At 62.0% G+C, this 25,566-nt stretch overlaps 1 protein-coding gene across 2 annotated transcripts in view; it reads right to left on the minus strand.

Annotated features, from left to right (window-relative positions):
* Positions 1–20,798, minus strand: part of PRKCZ (protein kinase C zeta) — a 93,388-nt gene extending 72,590 nt beyond the window's left edge. Inside the window, exons 1-4 of one of the 2 annotated variants that reach the window (XM_074377666.1) lie at positions 20,516–20,798; positions 17,089–17,210; positions 16,096–16,185; positions 14,680–14,730 (exon numbers count right to left, since the gene is read on the minus strand). In XM_074377666.1, coding sequence (XP_074233767.1) covers positions 14,680–14,730; positions 16,096–16,185; positions 17,089–17,210; positions 20,516–20,586 — 334 coding nt within the window. In that variant the 5' untranslated portion in view covers positions 20,587–20,798. The remainder of the gene's footprint in view (positions 1–14,679; positions 14,731–16,095; positions 16,186–17,088; positions 17,211–20,515) is intronic. The other variant, XM_074377667.1, reaches the window with a different exon arrangement.
* Between the last annotated feature and the right edge of the window lie 4,768 nt (positions 20,799–25,566).

Below are 25,566 nucleotides of genomic sequence, written 5' to 3' on the forward strand. Positions count from 1 at the left end.
GGGGATGGAGGAAGCCGGCCGAGCAGCGCGGAGGGGGAGCTCGCGGATGACGCATGCGAGGTTCCCGGACCCGCTGTGCAGGGCCTGAGGGCACCGGGAGGGCCGTGCCACCGGCGTCCAGGGAGGGCGGCCCCTGCTCCGGGAAGATTGTGGGCAAATTTGAGACAGGACTTAAGAAAACTATGGAGGAAAATCAAGACATGTACTAACCATAAGGGAAACCCGAAGTCACACAGGACAGGAAACGGACCGAGCGGCTCGCGAATACTTACGAAACCCATGAAACACAAACACTCAGTGATTACACAGCCCCCCTGGGCGCAGAGGGAGGCGAGCCGAGCAGACGCGCCCCGAGATGGAGCGGAACAAGCAACGCCCCGCGGGGAAGCACGGCTCGGGAATCTGGAAAAAAGTGCCCGGGAAGAGCCACGTTCCGCGCAGTTGAAAGCAAGCCGGTTGAAGGGTGGGAGGGAGCCTGGAGACACCTGTTCCCTCTCCTTAAACCACGTGGACTGTTCACATCTTAAAATAGAAACATAAGGAACCCATAATTCTGGACGTGAAAATGAGGAACAGGACAAAGTCCACACACCAGCATTTCCGGACCAGGACGAGCCTCACTCCATCTTCCCGACAAACCCATTTCACAGGGACGGAAACGGAGGCGCAGGCGGGGGGCATGGGGCCACGTGGACCGGGCAGCCCCAGGCCCTGGCCACAGCTCGCTCTCGGGGGCCCTTCCCACAGCCAACGTGGAGACGCTCCATTTTGCTGTAAATTAAATCTTTTTTTACTTGCCACATTTAAAAGAGGCATTTGAGAAAGCAGACTTTAGGGGGAGGATGCAGCTCAATGGTGGAGCGCGTGCCTAGCAAGCAGGAGGTCCTGGGTTCAGTCCCCAGCACCGCCATTAAATAAATAAGTAAACAAACAAACCTAATTACCCCCCAAAATAAATAAACAGAAAGATAAAACTTAAAAAAAAAGTCAACTTAAAGACAAACTGTGCTTAGAAAAAAAAAAAGGCAGACTTTAAAAAGACCAGACACACTCAAGCCACCAGATTAAACACTTAAGCACAAATTCAGGGTCCCCTCCAGCCACCAGCGTCGTGTGTACGAAGTCTTGTTCCCCCAGTCAGTGATCAGGGACTGAGATGAGCTGAGACAGCCCCCACGCCGCCAGCCATCACCACACCTTAGGAACAAGCACCCACAAAGGACGGCTCGCCAGCGAGCTGGCACCCGGGCCTCTCCCGACCTGGCCCCTCCCCTGGAGGGGGCGGGGCCCCGGCTCACGGTCTGACCCCCGGGGAGCAGAACGGGCTGGGCCCGGCGTTGGCCTCGAGACACGAACGAAAGGCAGAACGAAAAGTGAATGAGGTGGCCTGCTCTACATGCCAGGGTAACCCTAAAAATAAACCGTCACGCCCAGACACACCGGCGGGGACCTTGCGGGGCCCCTCCTGTGTGAGCGGTGATGTCCGCAGCTTCATCACAGGACAACTCAAACGCTCCGTGGGCAGTTGGTTCAGGCAGTTCATTGTGGACAATGGGGTTCCTGCCCCTCCCACAAAATAACAAGCTGTTACGGACGGACACCCTGCTCTGGGCTAGGAGCTGGGGACCCCAACGGAGCATGACACGCCACCCACCCCTGTGGAGCGGTGGCCCTAAGTGCCGCTCACCCTGCGGGAGCGGCGGGAACAGCGGGAACAGCACAAGCAAAGGCCCGGGGCAGCGGGGATTGACCAAGGTGGCCCAGCCCCTGGGCGCGAGGCGGGGAGGCGGGGAACGGGAAGGCTTTCCGCTCTCAGGATGCAGCCGAGAGGCGTGGGACCTGCAAAGAGGGTTTGTCCTCAGTGGGACTGACCGGGTGTCACCTCGGCCCTGGCTCTGCAGGGCGCGGTTCCAAGCCCTCCTCCTCTCTGCAGGACAGCCCCCAGCACAGGGTGCCAGCAAGGGAGCAACTGCTACCCATGGCTGTGGATCCTCAGTGGAGTTTGGAGCCGGATCCCAGCCGCCCGCCAACTGAGCTCCACGATGGCGAGAACTCCGTGGGCTTCGCTGTCCTGGGGAGTCAGAAGAGACCCAGCCCCCCGGCCACACTGATATCAGGGGTCTGGGGTGCTCCTGAAGCTCCTGAAGCAGGGAGTTCCCGCTGGGACCGCAGACAACCCTGACGGGGGGAGTCGGTGTCCAGGGGGTGGCCGAGGGTGGCCTCCACCTGGAGTGCCCAGTCTGGACTGACCAGGGCACTCGGCTGCTCCGTGAGACCGACTGGCAGCCGTGGAAGTAACGCTGGAAGGTTACCAGGCTCTGGGCTGGGTGAACGCACACACACTCCTTACGTAACCGCCGGGGCTGGGAACGCCGAGAAGGCGGCCGGTTGGCGGCTGGCGCGTGAAGGCAGGAAGGCGGTAAAGCCGCTCAGACCTGCCCGGACGTGGACGCAGGTGCACCCTGCCGCAGCCCCACCGGCAGCATCCACACAGGATGGGGGCACGCCTCAGCCCGCCCCACTCACGGCTTCCCCGGAGCCCAGCCGAGGCCCCGAGGCCGGAAAGCCGCGGTCCCAGAGCAGTGTCTGCCCTCCAAGGGTCCCCGCGGCCCTGCACTGGCGGCGCGTGATGGCGAGGAGGAAAGAGGCCAAGCAGTTCCGAAGAAACTATGACACAGCTGATTTCTGCTCCCCGGCCAGCACACGTGCAAGCCAACACCGCCCCTCTCCCACACACCCCACCAACGGACCGCTCGTCTCCCAGTTCCAGGGTCTAAACACAGACGGGTCGCCCTGCGACCCGGGCCGGCTACAGAGCAGCCAGTGTTTCAGCGGCCCTTCTGCTCCTGGGGGAGGGGTGCACTCTGTCTGGAAGGGCCTCCTCGCCACCCCAGCACCGTGCACACGAGGGGGAGCCTGCCACCCTGCAGCCCACCCGCCTGGCTCCCCGCCAGCCTGGGGGGTGCTGTCCGCTGTTGTTTTTGTTTTTTACAAAAACACCTTGCAAAATGGACGTCAGAAAAGCACCCACATTCCCACATCCCCACCAGTGACATGCAGCCCCGGGCGCATCTGACTCTACCTCCAACCATCTCAGAACGGAGAACCAGCCGCTGGGGCCACGCTCATCGCCGACCTCCGAGGCCAGGGCGGAGGAGCCGGCCTGTCAGCGCTGGCTGCGCCCCCAGACTCCGATGCAACCTGTCCACGCAAAGACCGAGCCAGGACGAGGGGCCTGCGGGAGCTGAGCCGCTCTGCGGACGGAGCTCAGTGTGGGGAAACAGGTGCGGGCCGCCGCCGCCGCCAGCCAGGGGCTCCAGGCTTCCCCATCGCGGTGCTGCCGACACTCCGCTGGCAGCAACGCACACGCACGCTTGCTTGGCAACGGCACTCAGACCCTCCACGGAGAAGGCAGCAGGCAGGCCCCCAGCCAGGGTGTCAGATGGAAATGAGGCTGCTTCCTGAGCCAGGCCTCGGCCACACACGCCCCGATCTAGGGGGTACGTCCCCTCCCCACCCCCGCGTCAGCACCTCGCTCACCGGGTGTGCTCCCCTGGGGCTTGTTTCTAAAACCTGCCCCCTCAGAAACAAGAGCCCCTCAGCACTGCCCCCCTCCCCCCGACTCGGCTGGAGCTGCTCCAGCCACAACCCTGCCTGGGGCCAGCGGCCCCCGCACGCCTGTGCTCGGAGCATCCCTGCAGAGGGGAGGCTGCGGGCCAGGCCGCCAGGCCAGCCGAGATGCGGACTCGCGGCCTCGGCCGCTGACCGCACACGGCCTGTGCAGAGAAGGCACGGGCGACGGGCATTACTCACAGGCTTTCTCCTGCCTCCTCAGCTCAGGCTCTTTATGCTCTACGGAGCGGCAGGCGTGGAAGGAGGCATTCTCCTTCCTCCAATGCGCCAACGCTGCCCCTTGCTCCCCGGACCCCGACAATAGGCAGGGTGGGCTCAGATATTTAAAGGAAGGCTGGCCGGCCCGTCCCCCGCCTCTCCCATCCCTGCCTCCTCATGTCTCCAGGCCCGGGTGGTACCCGGCTCCCCTGGGAAGCTGGAGCCAGCAGCTGAGGCACCAACTAAAACACGGCCTGGATATCGAGGAGCTGACGTCACAGGACAACAAGCATCTCTGTGCTGAGACAGTCCTGAAAGGGAACGCAGGGCCATGGCTCGGCCTCCCAGAGCCTTTCAAACCCAGCGTCCGTGGGGACAGAGCCCAGCTGGCCTGGGTTCGCCAGATCAGGCTCGCCGGCCAGGACACGGGGACACAGCGGCCACCAGAGTGCGGGCGACCTCCGACCCGTGTCCACAGAGGCCAACAACAGGTCCAGCCCAAATGCTCAGAGGCCCTGAGCCCTGGGCACTGTGGCTGGAGGGGTGGGATGGAGAGAAGCTGTGGGTCAGGTCCTCGAGCTGAGCCCTGGGTCATGCGGTGGTTCTGTGTGGCTGCTGCTTGGGGGGAGGGGGCAGAAATGGGGGAACAGAGCTCCCGGGGCCACCACACACAGGGAGGTGAGTATCGAGTGACTGGCCTGGAATCGCACCTGTCCCAGCCTAAGGCTCCCCGACACATGGCCTGTGTCCTGCCGACACTGGCCAGGGCAGACCCTCAACCCCTCAAAACTCAGCATCCAGGTCTCACCGGTGGAAGGTGAGCACTGAGCCATTTCCCTCCAATTCCAAGGTCACCGGCCTGGTCCAGCTTCCACGAGCCCTGGTGCTCGTGCCAACCCTACCTGGCTGGCTCCAGGCTGGGGGCCAGGAAGGATCAGGAACTTCTCCCCACCCTCCACACCACCCCCAGCTGGCGCACATGCTGGGAAAGGCAAGTGTCCCAGCTCAAACCTCCCGCCAGGTTATAAGCAGTGTCAGGCTCACACTCATTCGTGTCCACCACAGAGTCCGGGCCAGGGCTCTGGGTTCGAGCTCCAGCTCCTTCACTAGCTATGGACTGGAGTCACTCTGGAGCTTCTCTGACCCCTGGCTGACCATCTCGTAACACATGAAAACCATGAACACAGCACCAGACGCACCACTGGAGTGGAAGGTCCCCAAATCTCCTCCACCGGAAATAAGGCTGGCGAACGACAAGGTAGGGGTGGCTTTCCCACTGGGCTGACGAAAATCTAAATCCCAGGACTTCAAGACACGTGAACGTGGACGAGTCTGTACGAAACGTTTCTGTCTCAGCTGGTTTCCCACCATGGCAGCAGCTGAGCAGCTGCGGCCGAGCCCAGAGAGCCCAGACAGCCCAGGCATTCGCTGTCTGGTCTTCGCAGGAGAGGTGTGCCCACCCAGAGGCTGCGGACCTCTGACACCCCGGGGCCGCCGTGCCCACAGCGGGCTTCCGCGGGGAACGCAGAGTCAGCCCGAGTCAGAGAGAAGCTTCGTGTGCGAGCGGCTTTGCGTCACGGCTGTTGCCCACGGCCCATGTCTCTCCTGCAACCCGTCCCAAAACATCCAGCTCTTCAGGCCCCTAGAAAACTCAGGCTAAACTTGAAGACGGCTAATTTTTTTACTGGAAGCATATTTTAGGTGGAAAAGTAGCTTTTGTTGCAAATAATCTGAGACAAAACACAACGTGGCTGGATTTGTAAAAAAACAACACACACTTACGAGAACCAGGGAATGAGGGGCGCCAGGGACCTTGGTGGGACTCCGCAGTAATCAGCCCACGGTGCCTGCTCCATCACCCCGTCGACCACGGGCCCCCATCCACTCTGAGGACGCTGGGTGGCCTTCAGCACCTGCTGGGGCACCGACCTCCCACTTGATCGGCCAGCAGGGCCAGGGGAGGCGGCGAGCTGGGCTCCCTGGGCCCTCAGCCTGTTCCCGGGGCCCTTCTGAACTCTGTCAGTGCTCACCCGGGGCAAGCGCGGGAGACTGAGGCACAGGAAGCTGCACCCCCTGCCGGGAGCCCACCCTAGTTTCCCCAGGTGGGTGTCCACCAGAGGTGCAGCCCCGCCAAGGCCCCGCCCTGCCCAGCTCTGCCTCTGGGCAGTTGCCCAGCGTGTGTCCCGAAGCACACAGAGCTTCAGAGCCAGAGAACAGTCAGGGCAGCCGCTCTGGGCCCAACAGGTGGGCGGATGAGCGAGAGGTGGTGGGACGGAGGGGCCGCAGCCCAGGTCTGGGGGTGCTGCTAAGGCCCTGCGTGATCCCCTCCTCTCCCACAGCCCTGGCAGGGAGGCTCCTCCACTCACAACCCACCGTGGCCCCTGCAGCGCGTGGCTGTCCCTCAGCAGCCCTGACCCAGCCCGCTCCACCGTCACCACTCCTCTGAGCTTCTGGGGCTCCTGACAGGCGAGGAGCCCAGGCGGCCCACAGAGGCTGTGCAGGGGACAGAGCTACAGACAGAGCCAGTGGTCAAGCACCCTCCTGGCTACAACTCCAGACCCCACCAGACCAGAGGGGAAAGGCTGAAGAGGGTCCCAGCTTCTCACGGTCCTGGCCCAGGTACAATCTCCCACCCCTGGGGATGCTGTCCCGGACACCGTGCTTGGCCCCAGACCCCACACAAGGGCCAACCGGGCAACAAGCAGGGTCCTCTGCAGGGGAAGCCGTGCTGCCCGCCCCTCGGAATGTGGGCTGCCTTCCCCAGGGAGCAAGCTGGAGGGGGCCGGTCCTAAACCAGCCAGCCCACCAAACAACCCAGCAAACAGCCCACCAAACAGTCTAGGGACGCCCCTGTCACTCACGTGTGCAGGCAAATGACACACAGCGCACGGCTGCCGCACCTTCCAGGAAGGTGATGCCGCCCCCCGGCGGGGGACTCGCTCCAGCTGTCCGTCACCCCCCCGGGCCACAGCCCCCCAGGCTGGAGTCAGGTCCCCAGGAAAAGCGCCTACAGAGGAGGAGCCGGCAGGAGTGGCCGATGGGGGTCCGATCACATGGGTAGGAGGGTGGCCAGACATCAAGGACAGTGGCCTTTGAAGGGGCTGACAGGGCAGTGGGCCAGCAGCAACTGGGCAGCAGGGCCCCAGTGTCCGTGGGAAAATGGGCAAAGGTCTTGGCCACGCTCAGCCCTGCTGGGCCTGCCACTGCCGGAGGCCCTATGGACGTGCCTCCCAAACCCACAGCTGTCCACAAGCCCAGGTGGTGTTCCTGACCACCCGCACTGGCCGCACACGGACCACAGCCCCCAGGTGGCTCACAGGGACCCTGTGTCACGAGGGGGGCCCGCACCCCTGGCGGGCCTGGTGTGAATCTACCACCCACTGTCCGACGCGGGGCCCACCCACCTCTCAAAGCTCCGCACGGTACCCCGGCCCAAATGCTGCAAGGGCACTGGGCTCCCCGCAAATCCACACGGCCTCCGCCACAAGGCTTCATGCCAGAGGCCTGCAGAAACCCTGGGCAGAGGGCGTTTCCCGGGGACAGACCCCATCCACGCAGTGCGGGGGGGGGGGTCTCACCTGAATGCAGCCGACCGACGGTCCACATTCTCACCCCCGGAACCTGCAGGGGTTCACAGACGTGATGAAGTACGGGCCTGGAGGTCGTCCGGTTCACTGAATGACCCGAAATCCAGGGACACGTCCTCGTAAGAGGGGGAGGAAAGACAGGCAGACAGGAGGGGAGATGCCGCGGAGGATGGAGGGAGGCAGCGGCTGGAGTGGGGCGGCCGCCACCAGCAGTGACCAGAAGGGCTGGAACACGTTCTCCCCCAGAGCCTCCCACAGGCTCCACCTCCAGGCTGTTCTGAGCTCGTGGTTTTTGGTTGTGTGGCCCCAGGAACCTACCCCACCCCCAAACATGCCATGAGGCATCGGGGCGGGGTGAGGGGGTGGCCGCCTGTTGCCCAGTCCCTGCCGTCCCTCCCCAGGCCTGCCCCCTGCTGTCCGTCACAGTGACCACCCGCCCTCGGGGGCCACGGCCCAGGTCTGTGTGCCGAATGTCCCACAGGCTCCCCGAGTCCCTGGCTAGAGGGGTGGAGCACAGACCTGGAGCTTTGGCCACAGGAGACGGAGAGGAGACAGTCCAGCCAGACACCAGGCCAACCCTGGCATATGTCTTGGATGGACCTAAGACTGAAGCATAAGAGACAGCGTTTCTGCCGCTTGGGGCGGCCAGAAGGGAAGGTGTTACGAGATCTGAGCAGACAGAAATCCAACAGCAATACTTCCATGTGCGCAGAGGCTGGACGAGGTGCCTGGCGGCAGGCAGGGCAGGGAGAACCCATCCACACAAGGCGGACAACGCGGATGGAGCACGCGGGTGGCAGCGGGGCCCCAGGAGGTCACGGAGCCTCTCTGTGCTGCTGCCCGCCCTCCTCTCGGCCCTGGGCTGCCTATGCACCGGCCTGGAGCCAGCAGGTGGACCTCCCTCAGACCCCGGTGCTGCCGCAACACTCCTGTGCCCAACAAACCAGCCGGCCACCACTGGCTCACCAGCCCGCAGGTCCTGCCGTGCTGAGGACGTCACTGCCAGGCCCACCAAACCTACAGGACTCTGAGTCCTCACTGTGCCCCGCGCGCCACCCCGGATGCCCTGGAAATGCACTTCCAGCTGGTGGGAAGGACCCTCCCCGGTCCCTCAGCTCCCACCGGGCCTTTGGTGACGACAGCAGGGAGCCTGGCCTCCCGCCTGACCCGACGGCACGTCCACCTCCGCCGCCTGCACGTGACAAGCAGCGTGGGGCCCCTGAGCGCTCCTCACGCAGGACCCGGAACCAGACTGAAGCCACGCCCTCCGAAAGCGGGGTGCCTCACAGGGCCCTGCTGACACTTTACCCTGAACATGCTTCGACACGCACAGACTCGAAAAGTCCTCGAAAAGTCCTTGACATTGTGGCCAGAACAAAGCTGCCGACTCAGCACCGTAAAACCCTTCAACCTGCGCACGCACGGGTGTCCACAAGAGCCGAAGGGCAGAGACGACCCGAATGTGCATCGACAAGCGAATGGGGACACAGAACGGGACAGAAACACCTGAAGGGAGACTCTCCAGCCACGAGAAGCGATGATGGGACGGCCGGAGAGACGGCAGACAAGGACGGCGAGGCCTCAAGCGCGCGGTGGACCAAGGGGAGCCGCCGGGCACACGAGCGGCCCCAGCCCCCCCCCCGGTGCCCGTGGGACGCTCCCCAGGGCAGACGTCGTCCGAAGCGTCTCCTCCGACCACGGCAGGACAAGTGGGAGACCAACAGCAGAAGGAAAGCCGGGGGATTCATGAGTGTGTGGAAAGTAGGGGACACGCTCCTAGACGGCTGGCGGCCAGAGGAGAAAGCATGAGGGAAGTCAGGGCGCAGCATGCCAGGCCCCAGGGATGCAGAGGGGCGGAGGGAGGGAGACCCACTGCCTTGGAAAGCAAGGGGGGCTCAGACCGGCAGCCGGACTTCACAGCTTAAGGACCTAGAAGATCGCGGTTGATCAAGTCACCGGCAATTGGAGACCCTCACAGAACGGAAAAAATGCTCAACCTCCTACCCCTCACTCCTCCCCGGAGGCCACAGGGGCGAGCCTTCAAGTTCCAGCCCTCTAATCTCTCGGTCTTGTGGGCGACCAGCCTCATCCTGAGACCAGCAGGGGCCCCACCCTAATTCACCTCGTTAGCAGAAACTCACGGAACTCCTAATAAATGACAAAAGACGCTCCTATGTGTCACAGAAGGAAGCCCCCTCAGCACAATAAAAGCCAGACATGAAAGGCCACCGCAAACGCCACCTCAACGGCCGAGGACGGAAGACTCCCCTCCACGGGCTGGGACAAGACAGAGACGCCCACCGGCGCCCGTTCTCCTCGACACGGCGCTGGGAGTTCTACCCAGAGCAACTAGGCAAGAAAAGCGAAAGGCATATAAGCCGAAAAGGAGGAAGTAAAGTTCCCTCTGTTCACAGATGACATCGAAAACTCTCAACGATTCTGCAAACAAGTTGTCAGAATGAACGAATTCAGCAGAACAGCAGGATACGAAGTCAACACACAAAAATCAGTTGCATTTCTATCCACTAGCAATGAAACAACCCAAAAAGGAAAGTTAAGAAAATAGTTCCATTTACGTTAGCATCAAGAATAAAGTGCTTAAGGACACACCTAACAGGGTGACGGACTTGTACACTGAAAACTGTAGAAGTGCTGAGAGGAGTTACACACAAGTCAGTGCAAAGACACCCGTCCGTGGATTAGAGGACTTAATACTGCTAAGATGCTAACAGAACCCAAAGTGATCTAAAGAATCAGTGCAATCTCTATCAAAACCCAATGATTTTTTTTTTGGCAGGAATTTTTTTAAAATCCTAAAATTCACGTGGAATCTCAAGGGACTCAGAATAGCCAAAAAGATCTTCACAAAGAACAAAGCTGGAGAACTCACAATCCTTGATTTCAAAACTTACTGCAAAGCTTCAGTATCCAAAACAGTGTGGTATAAAGACAAATCTACGGAATAGAATACACGGCCCAGAAATGAACCCTCACACGTGTGGTTAAATGATTTCCAACAAGGGCGCCAAGACCATTCAGTGCGGAAAAGGTCAGTCTTCACAACACACGGTGCTGGGAAAACTGGGTGTCCACACACAGAAGAATTTCGCTGGACCTGTACATAACACCACACGCAGAAATGAACTCCAAATGCACCAAAGACCTAACTGCAAGATCTAAAACTATAAACCCCTTAGGAGAACACATAGGGCAGAGCTTCCAGACATGGGGTTTGGCATCGATTTCTTGGGTATGACACCAAAGGCCCAGGCAACAAAAGAAAAATAGACAAATTCATGGAAAAGTGCACTTTTTGTTCATCAAGTGACACTATAAACAAAGTAAAAAAGACCTCACAGAACAGGAAAGATACTTGCAAATCCTGTATCTGGTATGGGGTTCATGTCCAGAACACGCAAAGAACTCCTGCAGCTCCGCAACGACAGACAAACAGCCCACTTCACAACGGGCAAAGGACTGGAACAGGTATTTCTCCAAAGAAGACACACACGTGAAAAGATGTTCAGCATCACTGGCTGTCAAAGAAACGCAAATCCAAACTACGGGGCCCCACCTCACACCCGCTGGGACGGCTACTGCCAAAACGGAAACCAACCAGCGTGGGCGGGGACACGGAGAAACAGAAACCGCGTGCACCGCTGGTGGGGACGAAGAACGGTACAGCTGCCATGGAAAGCGGTGTCGACGCGCCTCGAAAACTTGAAGAAACAACTGCAAACAACCCAGCAATCCCACGTGCACGTCATGTGCCCTGAAGGACAGGGAGCAGCGTCCTAAGGAGAAGCTCCTGACCCACGTTCACGGCAGCAAGACTCACGGAAGCTAAAGACATGGAAGCAACCCAAGTGCCCATCAGCAGAAGACGGAGGAGCAGAGCGTGGTCCGTCCTCACAAGGGAACGTTATTCAGGCTTTAAAAGGAAGGAAACGCTGACGCCTGCTACAACCTGCATGAACCCTGAGGACGTTACGTGAGCCAATCGCGAAAGGACAAATCTGGTGTGACCCCTTTCTTGAGGTCCTTAGGGGAGTCAAAATCCTAGAAACAGGAAGGAGGAGATGGGTACAGGGACTGGGGCCAGGGAGTGAGTGTTTAACGGAGACTGAGTTCAGTCTGGGAAGATGGAAGAGTTCTGTGACCAGACGGTGGTGACGGTCGCACAAAAATGTGAATCCAGTTAGTATCGATGAAGTGTACACTGAAAAATGGTTAAGATGGTAAGTTTTATGTGTACTTCACCACAGTAAAAAAAAAACTGGGAGGAAAAAAGGAATGAAGTTCCGATACACATTACCACACGGGTGGACTGAGAACATCGCGCCAGTGTCAGAAGCCAGTGACAAAAGACCACACGTCACACGTTCCGTTGACACGAAATGTCTGGCGCAGGCAGACCCAGAGGCAGCGCGGAGCCTGGCGGGGGTCAGGCGCCAGCGGAGGAAGGAGAAGCAGCGACTGCAGGCGGGCGTGGGCTTTCCTTGCCCAGTGCAGTTTGCCGGCAGTGGGGGTGGCGGACGAACAGCATGGTGAATGCACCAAACGCCACTGACTTGTTCAGTGTGATGTAGTCGATTTTACGTTATGTGTACTTTAAACAATTTTTTAAAAACTCCATTGAACCAACTAAATGCAGACTGACAACCTGAACAGAAGGTGCCGGAAGGTGCTCTGCGGACATGAACACAGGCTCGGCTGGGGCGACGCGGCGCTTCCCGCGGGACATGCCCGCGCCACCGCGTGGCTGCCTCCTCCACTTGCCCGTCCCCGGCCACAGTGCGTCTGTCCCACCAGCCCTCCCCACGTGGTCCTGACCCAGATCCCACCAGCCTGACCCCTCTCACTCACCTGGCCAGGAACCCAGGAACCCGTGAACACGGCTCCCACGCAGGTGCCAGAATCCCACAGAGCACCCGGGCCGCCGGGACCAGAGCGGGGCAGTCCTACTGTCCAAGATCAGCAGCACAGCTGCGTCAGCGAGCAGAGCAGAGGAGGGCACCCAGCCCTCGCCGCCTGTCAGCCTCTCACCCCAGTGCCCGGCCTCGCCGCAGCGCCAGAGGAGCGTTCCAACAAAACAGAGCGGCTGGAGCCTCAGAGCCGCCCCTGGAGAGCATCTCAAGGACCTGCTCACCTGCAGGACGGAGCCACATTCCCCACATTCCCCCACAGTGACGCGGCCTTCATCTGCATGTCACCCCACGTCCACCTCACCCCGAGCCCTCGGACACCGTGACCCCCATGATCCCACACCAGCACTGCAGCAGCCGAGCCAACCCGATCACCAACCCCCACACGAGGTGGAGGGGAGAGCGAGCCCAGGGCGGAGCGGCGTCCACACGGGGATACACCAAGGAGGGCAGGGAGGCACAAGGAGGGCAGGGAGGTCGTGGCAGAAAGGGCAGACCCAGGACTCTCAGGCCAGCTCTGCCAGGGCCCTGGGCTCAGCTGACGGCCAGCTCCAGCTTCTGGGACACCGGACGGATGGGAGGCTGAGACGCAGAAATGCCTGGGTGTCCCCAGCGCCACGGGCAGCGTGGGCTGTTGGTAACATCTCTGGGCAGGTAAGCACAAGTCTGTCACCATGGTTCAAAGCCATCTGGGTCACAAATAAATCCAGCTGGGGGGCCTCTCCCACAGAGCACAGTTGAGGGGACCCCCACCTTTCCAGCAGGAACGCCTATTTTATTTTATTATTTGTGTGTCCAAAAAGACATATAAACTGTCAAAAGTATAACTTTGCTCCTTTAGGGTGCTCGTCCCTCTCCATGAGATGTGGGCACCCAGAGGGAGGGATGGGGGCAGCCTCGTGGGGGTGGAGGACCCCGAAATCCACCTGGCTCCGAGCCCCCCACCAACGGGCTCCTCTCCGGCCGCCTGGGCTCCTGCCAGCCAGCTTTGCCATGAAGTCCACTCCCGGCTGGCCCACCTGCCTCCCAGCACCATTGCAAGTCCTACCCACTAAATGTTCTCCCGGACCGACACCACTCACGGCAGAACCACAGGTGCACACCAGTACCTGCCATCCGGGACCAGGCGGCCTGGTGTCTTCCACCCAGGCTGGACTAGCTGCTGAGCGGTGCTTACCCATGGAACTGGCTCCCCACCCTGCTTCTCAGCGTGGCTTCCAGGCCTCAGAATCTCAAGGTCCCCGTTCCACCTCTTTATTACCACTGTCTGACACTGGCCCGTCATCTGCCTCCCAGACAGGACGCACTGGGGCTCCTCCACCCACCCGCCCTCCCCGAGAGGCCCCTCACGTCCACCACCATGTCCACCTGCCATGGCAGCACCTCCACCACCCCCTGGGCGGTTCTGGCCTCTTTAGACCCCCGTGCCAGGATGCCACGGTCGGACATCTCCACGGCCTAGCTGGCGCCCCTCCAGGGCCCCCCGTTCTCCTTGGGGGACCCCAGAGCCCGGTCCTGATCACTGGCTGCTCCCTCCAACAACCTCTGCAGAGCCAAGGGCCCCACACCCACCTCGAGCCCCACCTCCTCCCCGAGATCCAAGACTCACACGCTCACTGCCCACTGAACACGTTCACTGGGTCCGATGGACAACACAAGCTCGGCCCACCTCTGCTTGAATCTGCTCCTCCCCACACAGGGCGCTGCTCCACCCAGGACCTGAACTGGAGCCCACCCTGTGACGACGCCCTGCTGGGAAGGGGGCTGAGCCCAGTCCTGCGAACGAACTCAACACGCACCCACTGTGGCCCAGCCCCCTCCCACCCCAGGCCAGAGGCCGAGCAGGGTCTGCGTGGCTGGTGTGAAGTTTCTCTACGCCCCAGCCAGGGGTGCCCTGCCCCGAGGGACGGGGTGGGGCGGACTACTCGGGGGCCAGTATGGACTTGGAGGGGCCGATCACCAGGTTTGGGGTGGTCGTCGCTGGGGCAGGGGCACGGGGCCAGCGTCCAGCTGTCACAGCCGTCACAGCCAGGGCCCTTCCCACCAGGGGGAGATCAGGCCATGTTCTGGACTTTCCCTTGTGCCACCAACAGACCAAGCCAGTGCCCTCTCTGATGGCAGGCTTGTTGGCCAGAACACACACTCAGCCAAGCACAGAGAGGCACCAGTGAAAACCCCACATGCGGTCACATCAGCTGCCCACTCTGCCTTTAGATGCCCCACGAGGGGCACTGGAGCCGCGGGCCACCCATCACCCACCCTCCCCCTCCCGGCACACCGCACCAACACCTCCACTGTGGCCATGACCCGCGCCGTGGGAGAGAGGTGGTACTCACTGTCTTCTCCCGGACAGGGCATGCCTGGCTCCTCGGGGATGCTGGGGAAAACTGCACAGGGAGAGAGAGACAGTGCGTCAGTGCCACTGCGGCCTCGCGAGAAGCCCTGCTCTGGGGCAGGCTGACCGGACGCACCTGCCCACAAAGCCCACTCGTGGTGAGAGCCCACTCTCGGGAGATGCTCGTTAATGAGCCTTGGAACCCAGTACATCGACAGGTAACAAGGTGCCAAATGCCCTCTGATAAGACTTGGAGATGCCCTGAAAAATCCAGGGGAAAAAGCAGTCAGAGACCCGGCTGACAGCCGTCGGAGGAGAACTGGTCTGTATTGATAAATCAACGTGGAGACGGGCAAGAACTGATGCTCCTCTGAACACTGACTTTTGAAAGCACACTCATCCCACTGCTTCTCACTCAAGAAGGAGCTCAAAACTCAGCATGTTAAATACACCTGGAGCCTCCACGATGAGCCACTAAACAGAAGCTCGCGCGATACATCTTAGCTGAATGCCTTTCTCCTAACTAAAAGGTAAAGGGAACTTAAAAAGCACCAAACTTTGTAATGCTGAGAACCAACGCACAGATGTCACCACCCCAAAAACGAGGCCTGCGGTAGGCTTCACATTTAGCCACAGGCACAGAAAGGGCTACAAAAGCTGCGTATTCTAACCACCCACCCGCCTGGTTTTGCGCTCCAGCCCCCGCTCTTGGGCTCAGCTGCCGGCGCCCCGCGCACGAGGACGAGTTGCACCAGGGCGGCCACGCTGCCGGAGGCAAGTGTGCAGTCCCGCAGACACCGGGGGCACGGTCTGAAGCCCTCAGTGCAACGGCTACTCTGAATCGAGAAAGGTGCCCAGTGCTGAGGTTCACCGGCTGAGGGAGGCTGTGAGCCTAGGGGAAGCCAGAGGGAGGGCCTTGTCCAGCCCGGAGCAGGGCTGCAGCCCTGTCCCCTGCTCTGCCTGCAGGCACGTGGGTCCCAGACCCTCGGAGCTCCGGGAAGGGTGAGGGCAGATGAACGAGCCCAGGCTACTGACACCCCTGACAATACCGGCCCCCAGGAAACAAGGGTGGTGAGAGCCGCCGACAGCCGGAGCCCAGCTTCTGCAGCCACGATCTGACAGAAGAGGCGCAGCAGAGTTCCCGTCTTGCCCCCGGCACCCAGGCTAAGGCCAGGCGCACTCACCCGGAGAAGAGGGTTTCTGACTTTTTACCGGGAAGAGCAATTGTATCTGGAGTGATAAAACGTGAAAGAGAAAAAAGCAAAGCCAAACTGCACCCTATTCCACATCCGCACATTCTCTGGCACGCTAAGATCTTAAACTGTGACCTTCCATGTGGCGTCCGGCCCGACAAAGACGCCCATGGCCAAGGAGGTGCCCCCCCGCTCCCCAGACCGCCCCGCCGGCCAGCACTGACCGTGAATGATGAGACCTTCGTCCCTGTGCTGACAGGACAAGCGGAAGGCCTCCTCCAGCTCCATCTGGGAGGACACAGTGCAGGGGTCACCTGGGCGGGCAGGAGACATTGCTGAGGCCACCGCAGGCCCAAGCCAAGGGGCTCAGGATGGCGGGCATCAGACCCCAGTTCAGGAAGGCAAAGTCCTGCTGCTGGTGACTGGTGGCCCAGAGCAGAGCTGGCGGGTCCCAGAGCAACCAGACTAGCAAGTCATCTGTCCAAGCCCCGCCTCAGAGTCCCCCAACCCCCAGGGAAGCGAGTCCACGCAGAGCTGAGAAAGCCACTCGGAGCGAAGCTGGGCTAGCTTCCCGGCTTGGGTAAGTGAGAACACTCTTCTAGGCAGCCCCAGACTGGACGGAAGGGCTCCCTGCCCTGTGCTGCAGGACAGGAGCAGAGAGACGCAGACAGCCAGCACCCACGTGCCGGGCCCTGATGGAAGGGGCGCAGCTAGAGTGTCTGCCCTGTCCCCCGCGGCCAGGCTGACAGTGCCAGGCACAGTCATCCAGAGGAGGGGGTCTCTCCTGGACCGTCCCCCAAACCCAAACCCTTTGCTTTCTCACAAGCATGTCTGACTGTGAGAGAGGAGGAACGGAGCGGGACGAGGCGACACTAGGGCCACCAGAAAAGCCGAGGACACGAGAAAGGAAGATCACGTAAGGAGGGTAAGGGCCTGCCCATGGCGGGTAGGGGGCCCGCAGCCTCTCCCTGGGGCCCAAGACCAAGGCAGGCCTTGCAGGGGGACACTCACCTCCCACCCCTAAACCCAGGCCCTCCACGCGCCTGCTGCCAACCTCTTCCCAGGAAGCAGTTTCCAACGTCCCCTCTGGGGAAGCTGGCTAGTTAAACTTGACCAGTTCAGTCCCAGGGTTTTCACCTCCCCCTACCCCCGAGGGGCCACACCCACTCCCCTCCCCAGACTGAGGTTTACAGTCCGATGGACACATGCCAACCTACCTTCACTGTCCACCCACTTGAGGGTGAGCGGGTGGCCCTGGTGCAGACGGCACATCTCCCTCACCTCCTCACAGAGCTCGTCGAAGGTGGTGGCCGAGTCCAGGCTGGTGATCAGGATGTCCCTGGGGCAAAGAGGACGGACAGGTCTCACCACCGGGTGTGCTTAAATCACGGCCCCCTGCTGCCCACCCCTTCCTGCTGGAACTGGCCATATCTGCTCAAAGACCCTCAGCACGTGCTCCTCGGGGACCAGCACAGCCCACCTGCACCACAGCCCGTAGCATCCTTGCAGATGGGGAAACTGAGACACAGAGGGCTCACCCAGTCCATCAGTGGGGGCTCCAGAAACCAAGCCCCCACTCCCACCCACCCCAACACCCTGGGTCACCCACACCGGTACCAGGCACACTCGCCCCTGACCCAGCATCCACCGGTCCACCTGCGACAGGAGCCCTGGAAGTCTGTCTGCCATCCCTTCACCTTTTACCTCTCCCTGTGCCACGAACCCCTCCACCCCGCAGTTCCGCCCCTAAGTGGAAGCTAGCCTCCCCCCGGCCAGTGCTTCAGGGCCTAGAGGCCAGGCAGTGGCCCCCAGCAGTCTGGAAGCCCTGACACGAGGCTGGGCCCCTGGACACCAGGCCTATCACCAGCCACAGCAATTCAGCTCTTCCCCACCCAGGGCAGGACTTCAGCATGCACGGGCAGGGGCCGTCCCACCCCCACACCCAATGTCCTCCCGAACCTGAGTCAGGCAGCCCCTCTGAGCAAACAGGGCCCCCTGAGGCTGCCAGCTCAGGCCGGTCAGGCAACCGCCTGAGGGACTGTCGTTCCCTGGGTGCCTGGGAGGGGACCAGGCCCCAGCATCCAGCCCTGGGCCATGCACAGAGCAGGCCCTTGATAAGGATCTGGACAAGCGGGAGCTGGAGAGACTGCGGCGCTGCCTAGCTGTGTCTGTGATTTTTTTTCTCTCTCTCTTTTTTTAATGGAAGTATAGCCCGTTTACAGTGTTGTGTCAAAAGTTTCTGCGATCTCACAAAAGCGGTCTTCTGAGACTCAGCCTGGCAGAACAGGGTCTCCACACCCAACCGAGGGACCCTCTGAAGACACAGGAGCTGCTGGACCCCACTTCAGACTCCGGTGACTACACGCCCTGCAAAGGCCCAGCTGGTGGAGGGGGAGGCCCTGATCTCCAGCTTTTGGAGGGACTGTGGCAGAGGTGGGGGGACGGGAAAGGACAACCAGGAGAAGCCATCGCCAGTGGGAGCCGCTGAAGCCCCCCCCCACCTTTAAGAACAGTGTCTTCAACACATCTCAGCTCCTGACCCTGCTGCTTAAAAATAACCTCCCTCCCGGAGGCAGCAGCAGAGAATTCCACTTGGACCTGCGGGGTTTGGATCAGTGAGCACGGTTCTTGGTGGGTGCTCTCCAGTGCCAGCGTCAGTGCTGGGCTCTGAGGACTAAGTCTGCCAACTCAGACAGTCCCGGGGGAGAGGCACCAGCACGGAGCACTTTGGGAAGAGCACGGGGAGGAGTGAGCGAGCGCAAGCTGGACTGGGAAGGAATGGTGGAGCCTGGGGCAGAAGTGGGGGGGGGGTGACAGGGAGGAGGGAAAGAGGAGCGGGAGGGGAGGAGAGAGGAAGGAGCAGAGGTTGGGAATGGAAGGAAGAGGAAAAGTGTAGGGTGTGGCCCCATCAGCCTGGGGAAACCGGACTCAACAGGTCACATATCCCTCGGTAACCAAAGCACTCTCCAGGGGCCCTAGCCAGGGAGGGGAGGGAGGGGCGAGGGACAGGACCAGCAGCCGCCCAGCCAGAACTCCCAGGGGCTCCGGGGAACTCTGCCCAAGACTCCAGCCTCACCCACCTCCATCCCGGGCTCAGTGCTGGAGGGGCCTGGGGGAAGGCAGGGGGTCTGGTTCCCACCCACCCCCTGGCCTCTCCGGGCGTGGACTTCCTTTCATTAGGAATCAACTCTGATTTTTCCAAAAGCCGCTTGCTGCTCAATCCCATGGCTCCAGACAGGGAGGACGACCATGTCTGATACTGAGACCCCCGTTCCTTGCAGTGGGCAAGCAGGAAGGACCAGTATGAGGACCAGGACCTAGCTGGCATCTCGCCAGTTCAGCCCATCCTTCCAGGAGAGAAGACAAGATTCCCCAACCTCCTGAGGTGCGCTGGCCCAGCGTCCCTCAGAAATCCTTCGGTGGGGCTCTGCCACCAATTCTGCCCCCCCGCCGCCCCCCCCCCCGCTCCCAAGTGATCAGGCTGAGGACAGCAGAGGGCAGGAGGAGAGGCTTGACAGACACCCAGACAAGGTGTGGTCACCCGGTCAAGAGCCTGAAGCCCCACCTCGGGTGCACCACAGTGGGGACCACCAAGTTCAACTGCAGGCCAGTGTTCGGCTCCCTTCCCCTTCCCCCAGCAGAGGCGACCCTGGGAGCAGCCGGTCTGATCTCGGGCGTCTGGAGTCCAAGACAGATGGGAAGCAGCGGCAAAGGCGCCTAGCTCTCCGATGAGCGCCGTCTGCACTGCGCTAGAAGGGGCAGAGGGGTTCTGGTCTCCGGTGGCCAAGAACCCAGCGCTTCCTGGGCCAGGCCGGGCACTCCGGTCACTGACCCCCGTGAGGCCCCCTCGCCCCACTTCACAACGAGGCAGGTCGAATCCAGGGCGCAGTGCGCGGACGCAGGGCCCGGCTGTCCCAAAGGTCCAGTCACCAAAGGAACCGCGCCCCAGCCCTTCCAGGCGCCCTCCATTCGTCCAACCGCCGGGGACTCACCGCACCTGGCCTTCTCCGGTCAATAAACTTTTGTTAAACGGAGACCTCTGGCTCGGTAAATTGGGAAAAGTTCAGGAAAACCTCGATTTTTAAAACTGTTAGTTTTCACAGTTTGAGAGAAACTTTCGTCCTTACGGGTCTGTGGCTTAATGTTCTGACGAACTTTCCAGGGAGACACTCAACACAGTGGTGCCCGGGGCTGTGGACCGTGCCCGACGCCCGCCTCCGGCGCCACAGGGTCCTTCGGGCAAGTCCGGGCCCAGGAAAATCTCCTCCAGGCAGGGAGAGACCCTTGCGGCCGCCGCGCTCCGAGCCGGGCCCGGCGACCCCGCCCTGCCCGCGAGTTCTCCCGCCGGTGACGTCCAAGCGAGCCCGCTGGAGCGCCCACCTCGCCCGGCGCCGCCGCTAGGCGCTGGCGCGTCAGGACCTCCCGGGACGCCCCTCCGCCCAGAGTGGCCTCGCGGTCCCACCCCTCCTGCGCCACGGCCGGCTGCCCACAGCCTTCGGCCTCCCGAAGTAGCGGCGACACGGTCCCCGACGGCCGGCGCGATCGGGGGCCGCTCCCGGCGCCGGCTCGGCCCTCCGCCCCGCGGGCCTCGACGCACACGCCCCCGGCCCGGGCAGGGCTCCGCCGTCGGACGCTCGCGCTCACCCGTTGTAGTGCGCCTTCAGGCGGACGCGGCCGCCGCTCCCGTCCATCTTGGGGCCCGTCCTGCTGGGCATGGCGCGCTCCGCCGGCCGCCGTCAGCGCCGCGCCCCGGACGCTCGGGCCATGGCGCGGAGCCCCAGCGGCCGGGCCGCGGCGCAGGTGGGACCGACGGTGGAACGCGGAAGGGAGCGCGCGGCGCAGGGTCCGAGGGACGCGAGTCCCGCCAACTCCGCGGAACTTGGCGGCGGGCGGGGCGGGGCGGGGGCGCGGCCGACGGGCGCGCGCAGGGGGTTCGGGGGACGCGCACGGAGTCCGGCGTCAGGGCTCGCCGGCGGCGGGGGGGTCCGAACATGGCCGACCCGAGACCCAGCCGGCGGCCAATCGGCGGGGCGGGCGGACCCGGGGCGGGGGCGGTGGCACCTGCGGCCAATGAGGGCGAGGCGGGGCCGCCACCTGGGCCAATCCCCGGGGGACCCTGCGGCTTCGGCCCAATAGCGCGGCGCTGGGCGGACTACCTGTCGGGCGGGGCGCGGCCCCACCTGCGGCCAATGGGAGCGCGTGCGGCCCCGCTCTGCCCGGCAACGCGCGCCCCACGCCCGCCCCGCGCGCTGGCCCCTCGGTGAAGTGGGCTCTCGGGGCCGCGGTTCCCAGGTGGGGCCCCTGGGCTGCGCGCCCTGGGAACTTATTGGAAATACGGGCCCTCGGCCCAACCCAGACTGGTTGAGTCGAAACTCCAGCAGTCTTTGCTAACAAGCCCGGGGAATTCGGGGCGAGCGCTAGTCTGAGAGCCGCTGAGCTAGGGGACAGCGGGGAGGGGTCTCCCTAGAGGAGTGCGGCAGCCGCTCAGACCTTTGACTCCGAACGGCGCTCAGACTGCGGTGACCCGCGTCCGGCCAGCTTACAGACGCGGAGACTGCGAGGAGCAGAGAACCCGGCGAAGGTCACCGCAGGCAGGTGCGGGTTCAGCTGGTTCTCCCGGCCCCAGCCGCCCTCCTCCCGCTGCGGAAGGTTTGTCTACACTCGCTAGCCTTCCCCCTCTGCTCCAGTCCACTCCTCGGTCCAGGACAAGGAAACCGCGTTTGTGCAGGTCGCCCTTGACCTTCACTTCTGAATCCACAGCTTCTTTGGGTCTTACTAACACCGTGCATTTGTTCTGGACCGTCGCCTCGAACTCTACCCACACCCCCGCCCCCCAGGTGCCTGCATTCCCCTTAAACGCGGGATCCGGTTTTCCCTGAGGAACCCATCCCTTGCTGGTTGCATCCCAGGGAGCCCAAACCTGCAGTTTGCGGGGCCCAGGTGGGCACCCCAGACTCAAGAGGTCTGCAGCTGCCTCATCCCTGCCGCCCCTGCAGAACCCGTTGCCTCCCTCCCCTTCCCTACCCCACCCTGTTGGCAACCTCTGACCCTGGACTCCGGCCCTAGGTAAGCCACTCCTCACCTGGACAATTGTAAGGAATTCCCATTCACACACTTTCATTCCAGAGATGCTTCCTAGCGCCTCCTGGTACCAGGTGCTGGGGTGTCCCTGGAGAACCAAGTAGACACAGGTCACAGAACCCATGCTCTCCTCAGAGATGGCCGCCGAGACACCTGTTGACAGCCCACTGCTCACTAATTAAGCTGCTGTGAACGTTCCCGTCTTTGAAAACAAACAAACAAACAAACAAAAAAAGTCTGCACCCCACACCCGTCCACCCATCGGTCCATTTCTCAGTTCTTCACAACAAAACTCCTGCCTGGAGCTGTCTGCAGCCCTTGTCTCCACTTTATCTCTCCTGCACTTTCTCTGAGCCCCTCCCTTCCCCCCACCATCACCACCAACTCCTGTGTTTGAAATACAGTGGCCGATTCTCAGATTGTTTCTTAGTTGGCCCTTCACAGTGTGCTCACCCTAGGATTCTGCTCCCTCCCTCCTCTCCTCATCTCCCCCACTGCTGCTTCCTGCCACCCCACCCCACCCCTACCAACCCCACCTCTTCTTTGGTCCTCTGAGACCCCTGAGCGGCTCAAGCCCACCTCCAAGCACCACCCCAGGCTCAGATTCCCCCACCTCACCCCTCCCGTGCTTCCAAACCTCCCTCAGACATGCCCTTTTTCCATTCTCAGCTCAGAGCTACCTTTGCCTCCTCACACCCCCATCCCCCAGATTCCAGCCTCGTCTGGCCACTTCCGTTGCTACCACCTGGTCTGAGCCTCGCCCTCCGTGCTGGGATTCTTGCAGCAGCCTCCAATTTCCGTAAAACATAAGTCAGCCCATGTCCGTCTGTCGGGCATTCAAAACCTGCAGTGGTTTCCATCCTCAGGGACCCCAGGCCTTCTGCCCTCCCAAGTGGTCTCCTATTGCCCCAGCCCACCCAGCTGCATCGGCCTCGGCCTTCTCATGTGCCATCCCATCTCCTGGGAGCACCTGTGCCCAGACCCACACTTCTTTGGAGTCTTCTCGTCATCACTGATGCCCGTTTTCATCCACCCCCAACGCAGGCAGAGGGGTCCCTGGAGGTCAGTTGCATGTGAAGGGGGTGGAGCCCAGCATTTGCCCAGGGAGGGGAGCCGCAGGAATGAGCAGGACCCTGCAGCCCAGAAGCAAGCGTGTGGGATGCAGCCTCCTGGCCAGCACGGTGGCTGTGTCTCCTGGGCTGTCGTGAGTCCAGCCTGGCTCATGGCCATGGATGGGCACGTCCTGGCGATTGGGGAGGAGCAAGGATGCCCCACAGTATCCCCCAGCATTCTGCTGTCCTGTCTCAGCGTGGTGGGGGTCAGTGAGGTCAGCGAGGAGGGGTCAGTGAGTCCAGTTCTTCGTGCCCACTTCCCACTGCAGACAGGACCAGCCAGCAAGCGGCCCTGTCACTGGGCACATTTCTTGGACGTGCCCCATCCCAGGCCCCCCGACATGACAGCCCAAGTCTGGCCCAAGAGCTGTTTCTACCCAGGGAAGCCCTTGCCAGGGTGGGAGCCCCAGGTGTCCTGGGTGTCCTGGTGGTCACTGGCCCCCACCTGCAGACCTGAATGCCACATGGGAACCTCAGCCCCCAGTCCTGGTGAGAAAGGCTGGAGGGGAGGTACTGTCTGCTTGGGGTCAGCCAGCTTTGGAGGGTGGGGCCTCTGCTCTCCATGGGGTTGGGGAAGGGGAAAGGCCTATTCCAGGAGAGGGATCTCTGACCATGTCCAGCCCCAGGCCAGGGTGAGGGCACATGTGTCACCTGTGGTGTTCAGAATACTTCCTGAGGCCCCCAGAAGGTGGAGGCTCCTGCTTTGGGGTTCCCCTCACCAACAAGCTCTGGAAAATAACTGCCCCATGCAGCAGCTGGCGGACCCACCCCCAGAGGGCCTTGTGGGCAGAGGGCTTGGATCTGAGGGACAGGCACCGGTTGTTTGCGTATTTGGCAGGAGCTGTGACCCCACCACCTGGATCACATCCCCACCGCATCTCCAGGTATCTGGAACACCTGGAATGAATGAATGAATGGACGAATAGTTGAAGACCCCTCTAAAGCACTAGGAGTGGGTGGTCCTCCTAGGACCCCGGGCCTGTTCTGGGGGTCACCCCGGCATCAGTCTGCAGCGCAGTAACGTCACGCAAGGACTTGTCTGCGCCTGGGGCGGTGCGGGAGGTGGCCCCTGGGTGGAGGCGTGGGCAGGACAGACCCCCTGAAGGGCCCGGCAGCTGAGGTCCAGTCCTCTTCACCTCTGGACAGTTTCTGTATTTCCCAATTTTCCACCAAGATCTCATACTTTCATGGTCACAAACACCTATTGTTTCCAAAGTGAAAAGTACGAAGATGTTGTTTCTAACTGATTATAAAAGTGATGGAGGCTCCCTGTAGAACTCGGACAGCACGGCCGGTGTGGGGGAGGGGACCGCCCCCAACAAGCCCCCAGGCCCTGCACCTGTCACCTGTGACCCAGGACCCAGGGTGGGACGCACCGAGTGCCTCCTCCCAGCTGTGGGCGCGTGGGGAGGGCTCGGCCAGGGCACGGAAGAGCGGGGTCCTGGCCTCGGGCTCAGGCCCCTCCCTGAAGATGGTGCCAGGCTCACCCCACCCCTGGTTTTCTCTGATAAATGTTCTTTGTGAGATACTTTCAGAAACTTAGAGATCCTTCAGGTGAAAGGGGCAGGTCGGGTGGAGTTTATGCTCAGTGAGACCTCATCAGACAGAAACAGAGGCCTCCCAGGGGGTCAGTGGCCCCTCGCAAGGGGTCCTTCCTCATCCAAGTTCACAGGCTGCATTTGTGCCAAGTCCGCGCATGGGGCTGCCCTGGAAGAGGTGAGTGACGGGCTCTGGCATCTCCGTGAGCCGTGAGGTGGGGGTGTGGTCACCCCACCAGGTGTGACACCGCCCTGAGTGGGGCCTGGCGAGGACCACACAGGTCACAGGAGAGCCTGGGACACTCGCTGCCAGACGCTGGGCACACACAGCTGTGGGACGGACAGGCCACAGATGTTTCCTGTCTTTGTGTCGGGTCTCAGGATCTGGAGAGGCTGCTTCAGGTGACAACATTTGCTTCACTGGCTCCTTCGCTCATGCAGGGGCTGCTGACAGGGTGCCAGGAGTCGTGTGGGACTGGGGGCTGACTTGGCCCACACGCTGGCAGGGGGACAGGTCACAGCCGTGGCAGCTTTGTTGGGGCGACGGGGCCTGACCAGGTCCCCAGAAGGGAGGCTGCAGTGGGCCATGAGAAGGACAGTGGAGGAGGGAGGCAGGTGGGCGGCGGGGAGCAGACTCCCAGGGGCCTGCGTCCCTGTCCGTGCAGGTGTGTCAGTACACGTGTGTCTGCGTGCAACCGTGCGCCTCTCAGCCCCGGTTGCACCATTATAGATGGACTTCCTCCGAAGTGAGGGTGAGGGTTTCTCCCCCAGCACTGCTGGTTTGGGGGCCGGGCCGTTCACGGTGGTGGGACCTCCGAGCCTTGCAGGGTGTGGCGCGCCATACCCCCCCCACCCCGCCCCCAGGCTCCTTCCCGTGGGCGCAGTGCTGTGCGTTCCCAGTAGAGGGCGCTGCGGGACACGGCCGGCGGCCGCGGAACAGCTCGTGGGGTCCCGGGCGCGGGAA

This window comes from Camelus bactrianus, chromosome 13, assembly GCF_048773025.1.
Source record: "Camelus bactrianus isolate YW-2024 breed Bactrian camel chromosome 13, ASM4877302v1, whole genome shotgun sequence".
Taxonomy (NCBI): Eukaryota; Metazoa; Chordata; class Mammalia; order Artiodactyla; family Camelidae; genus Camelus; species Camelus bactrianus.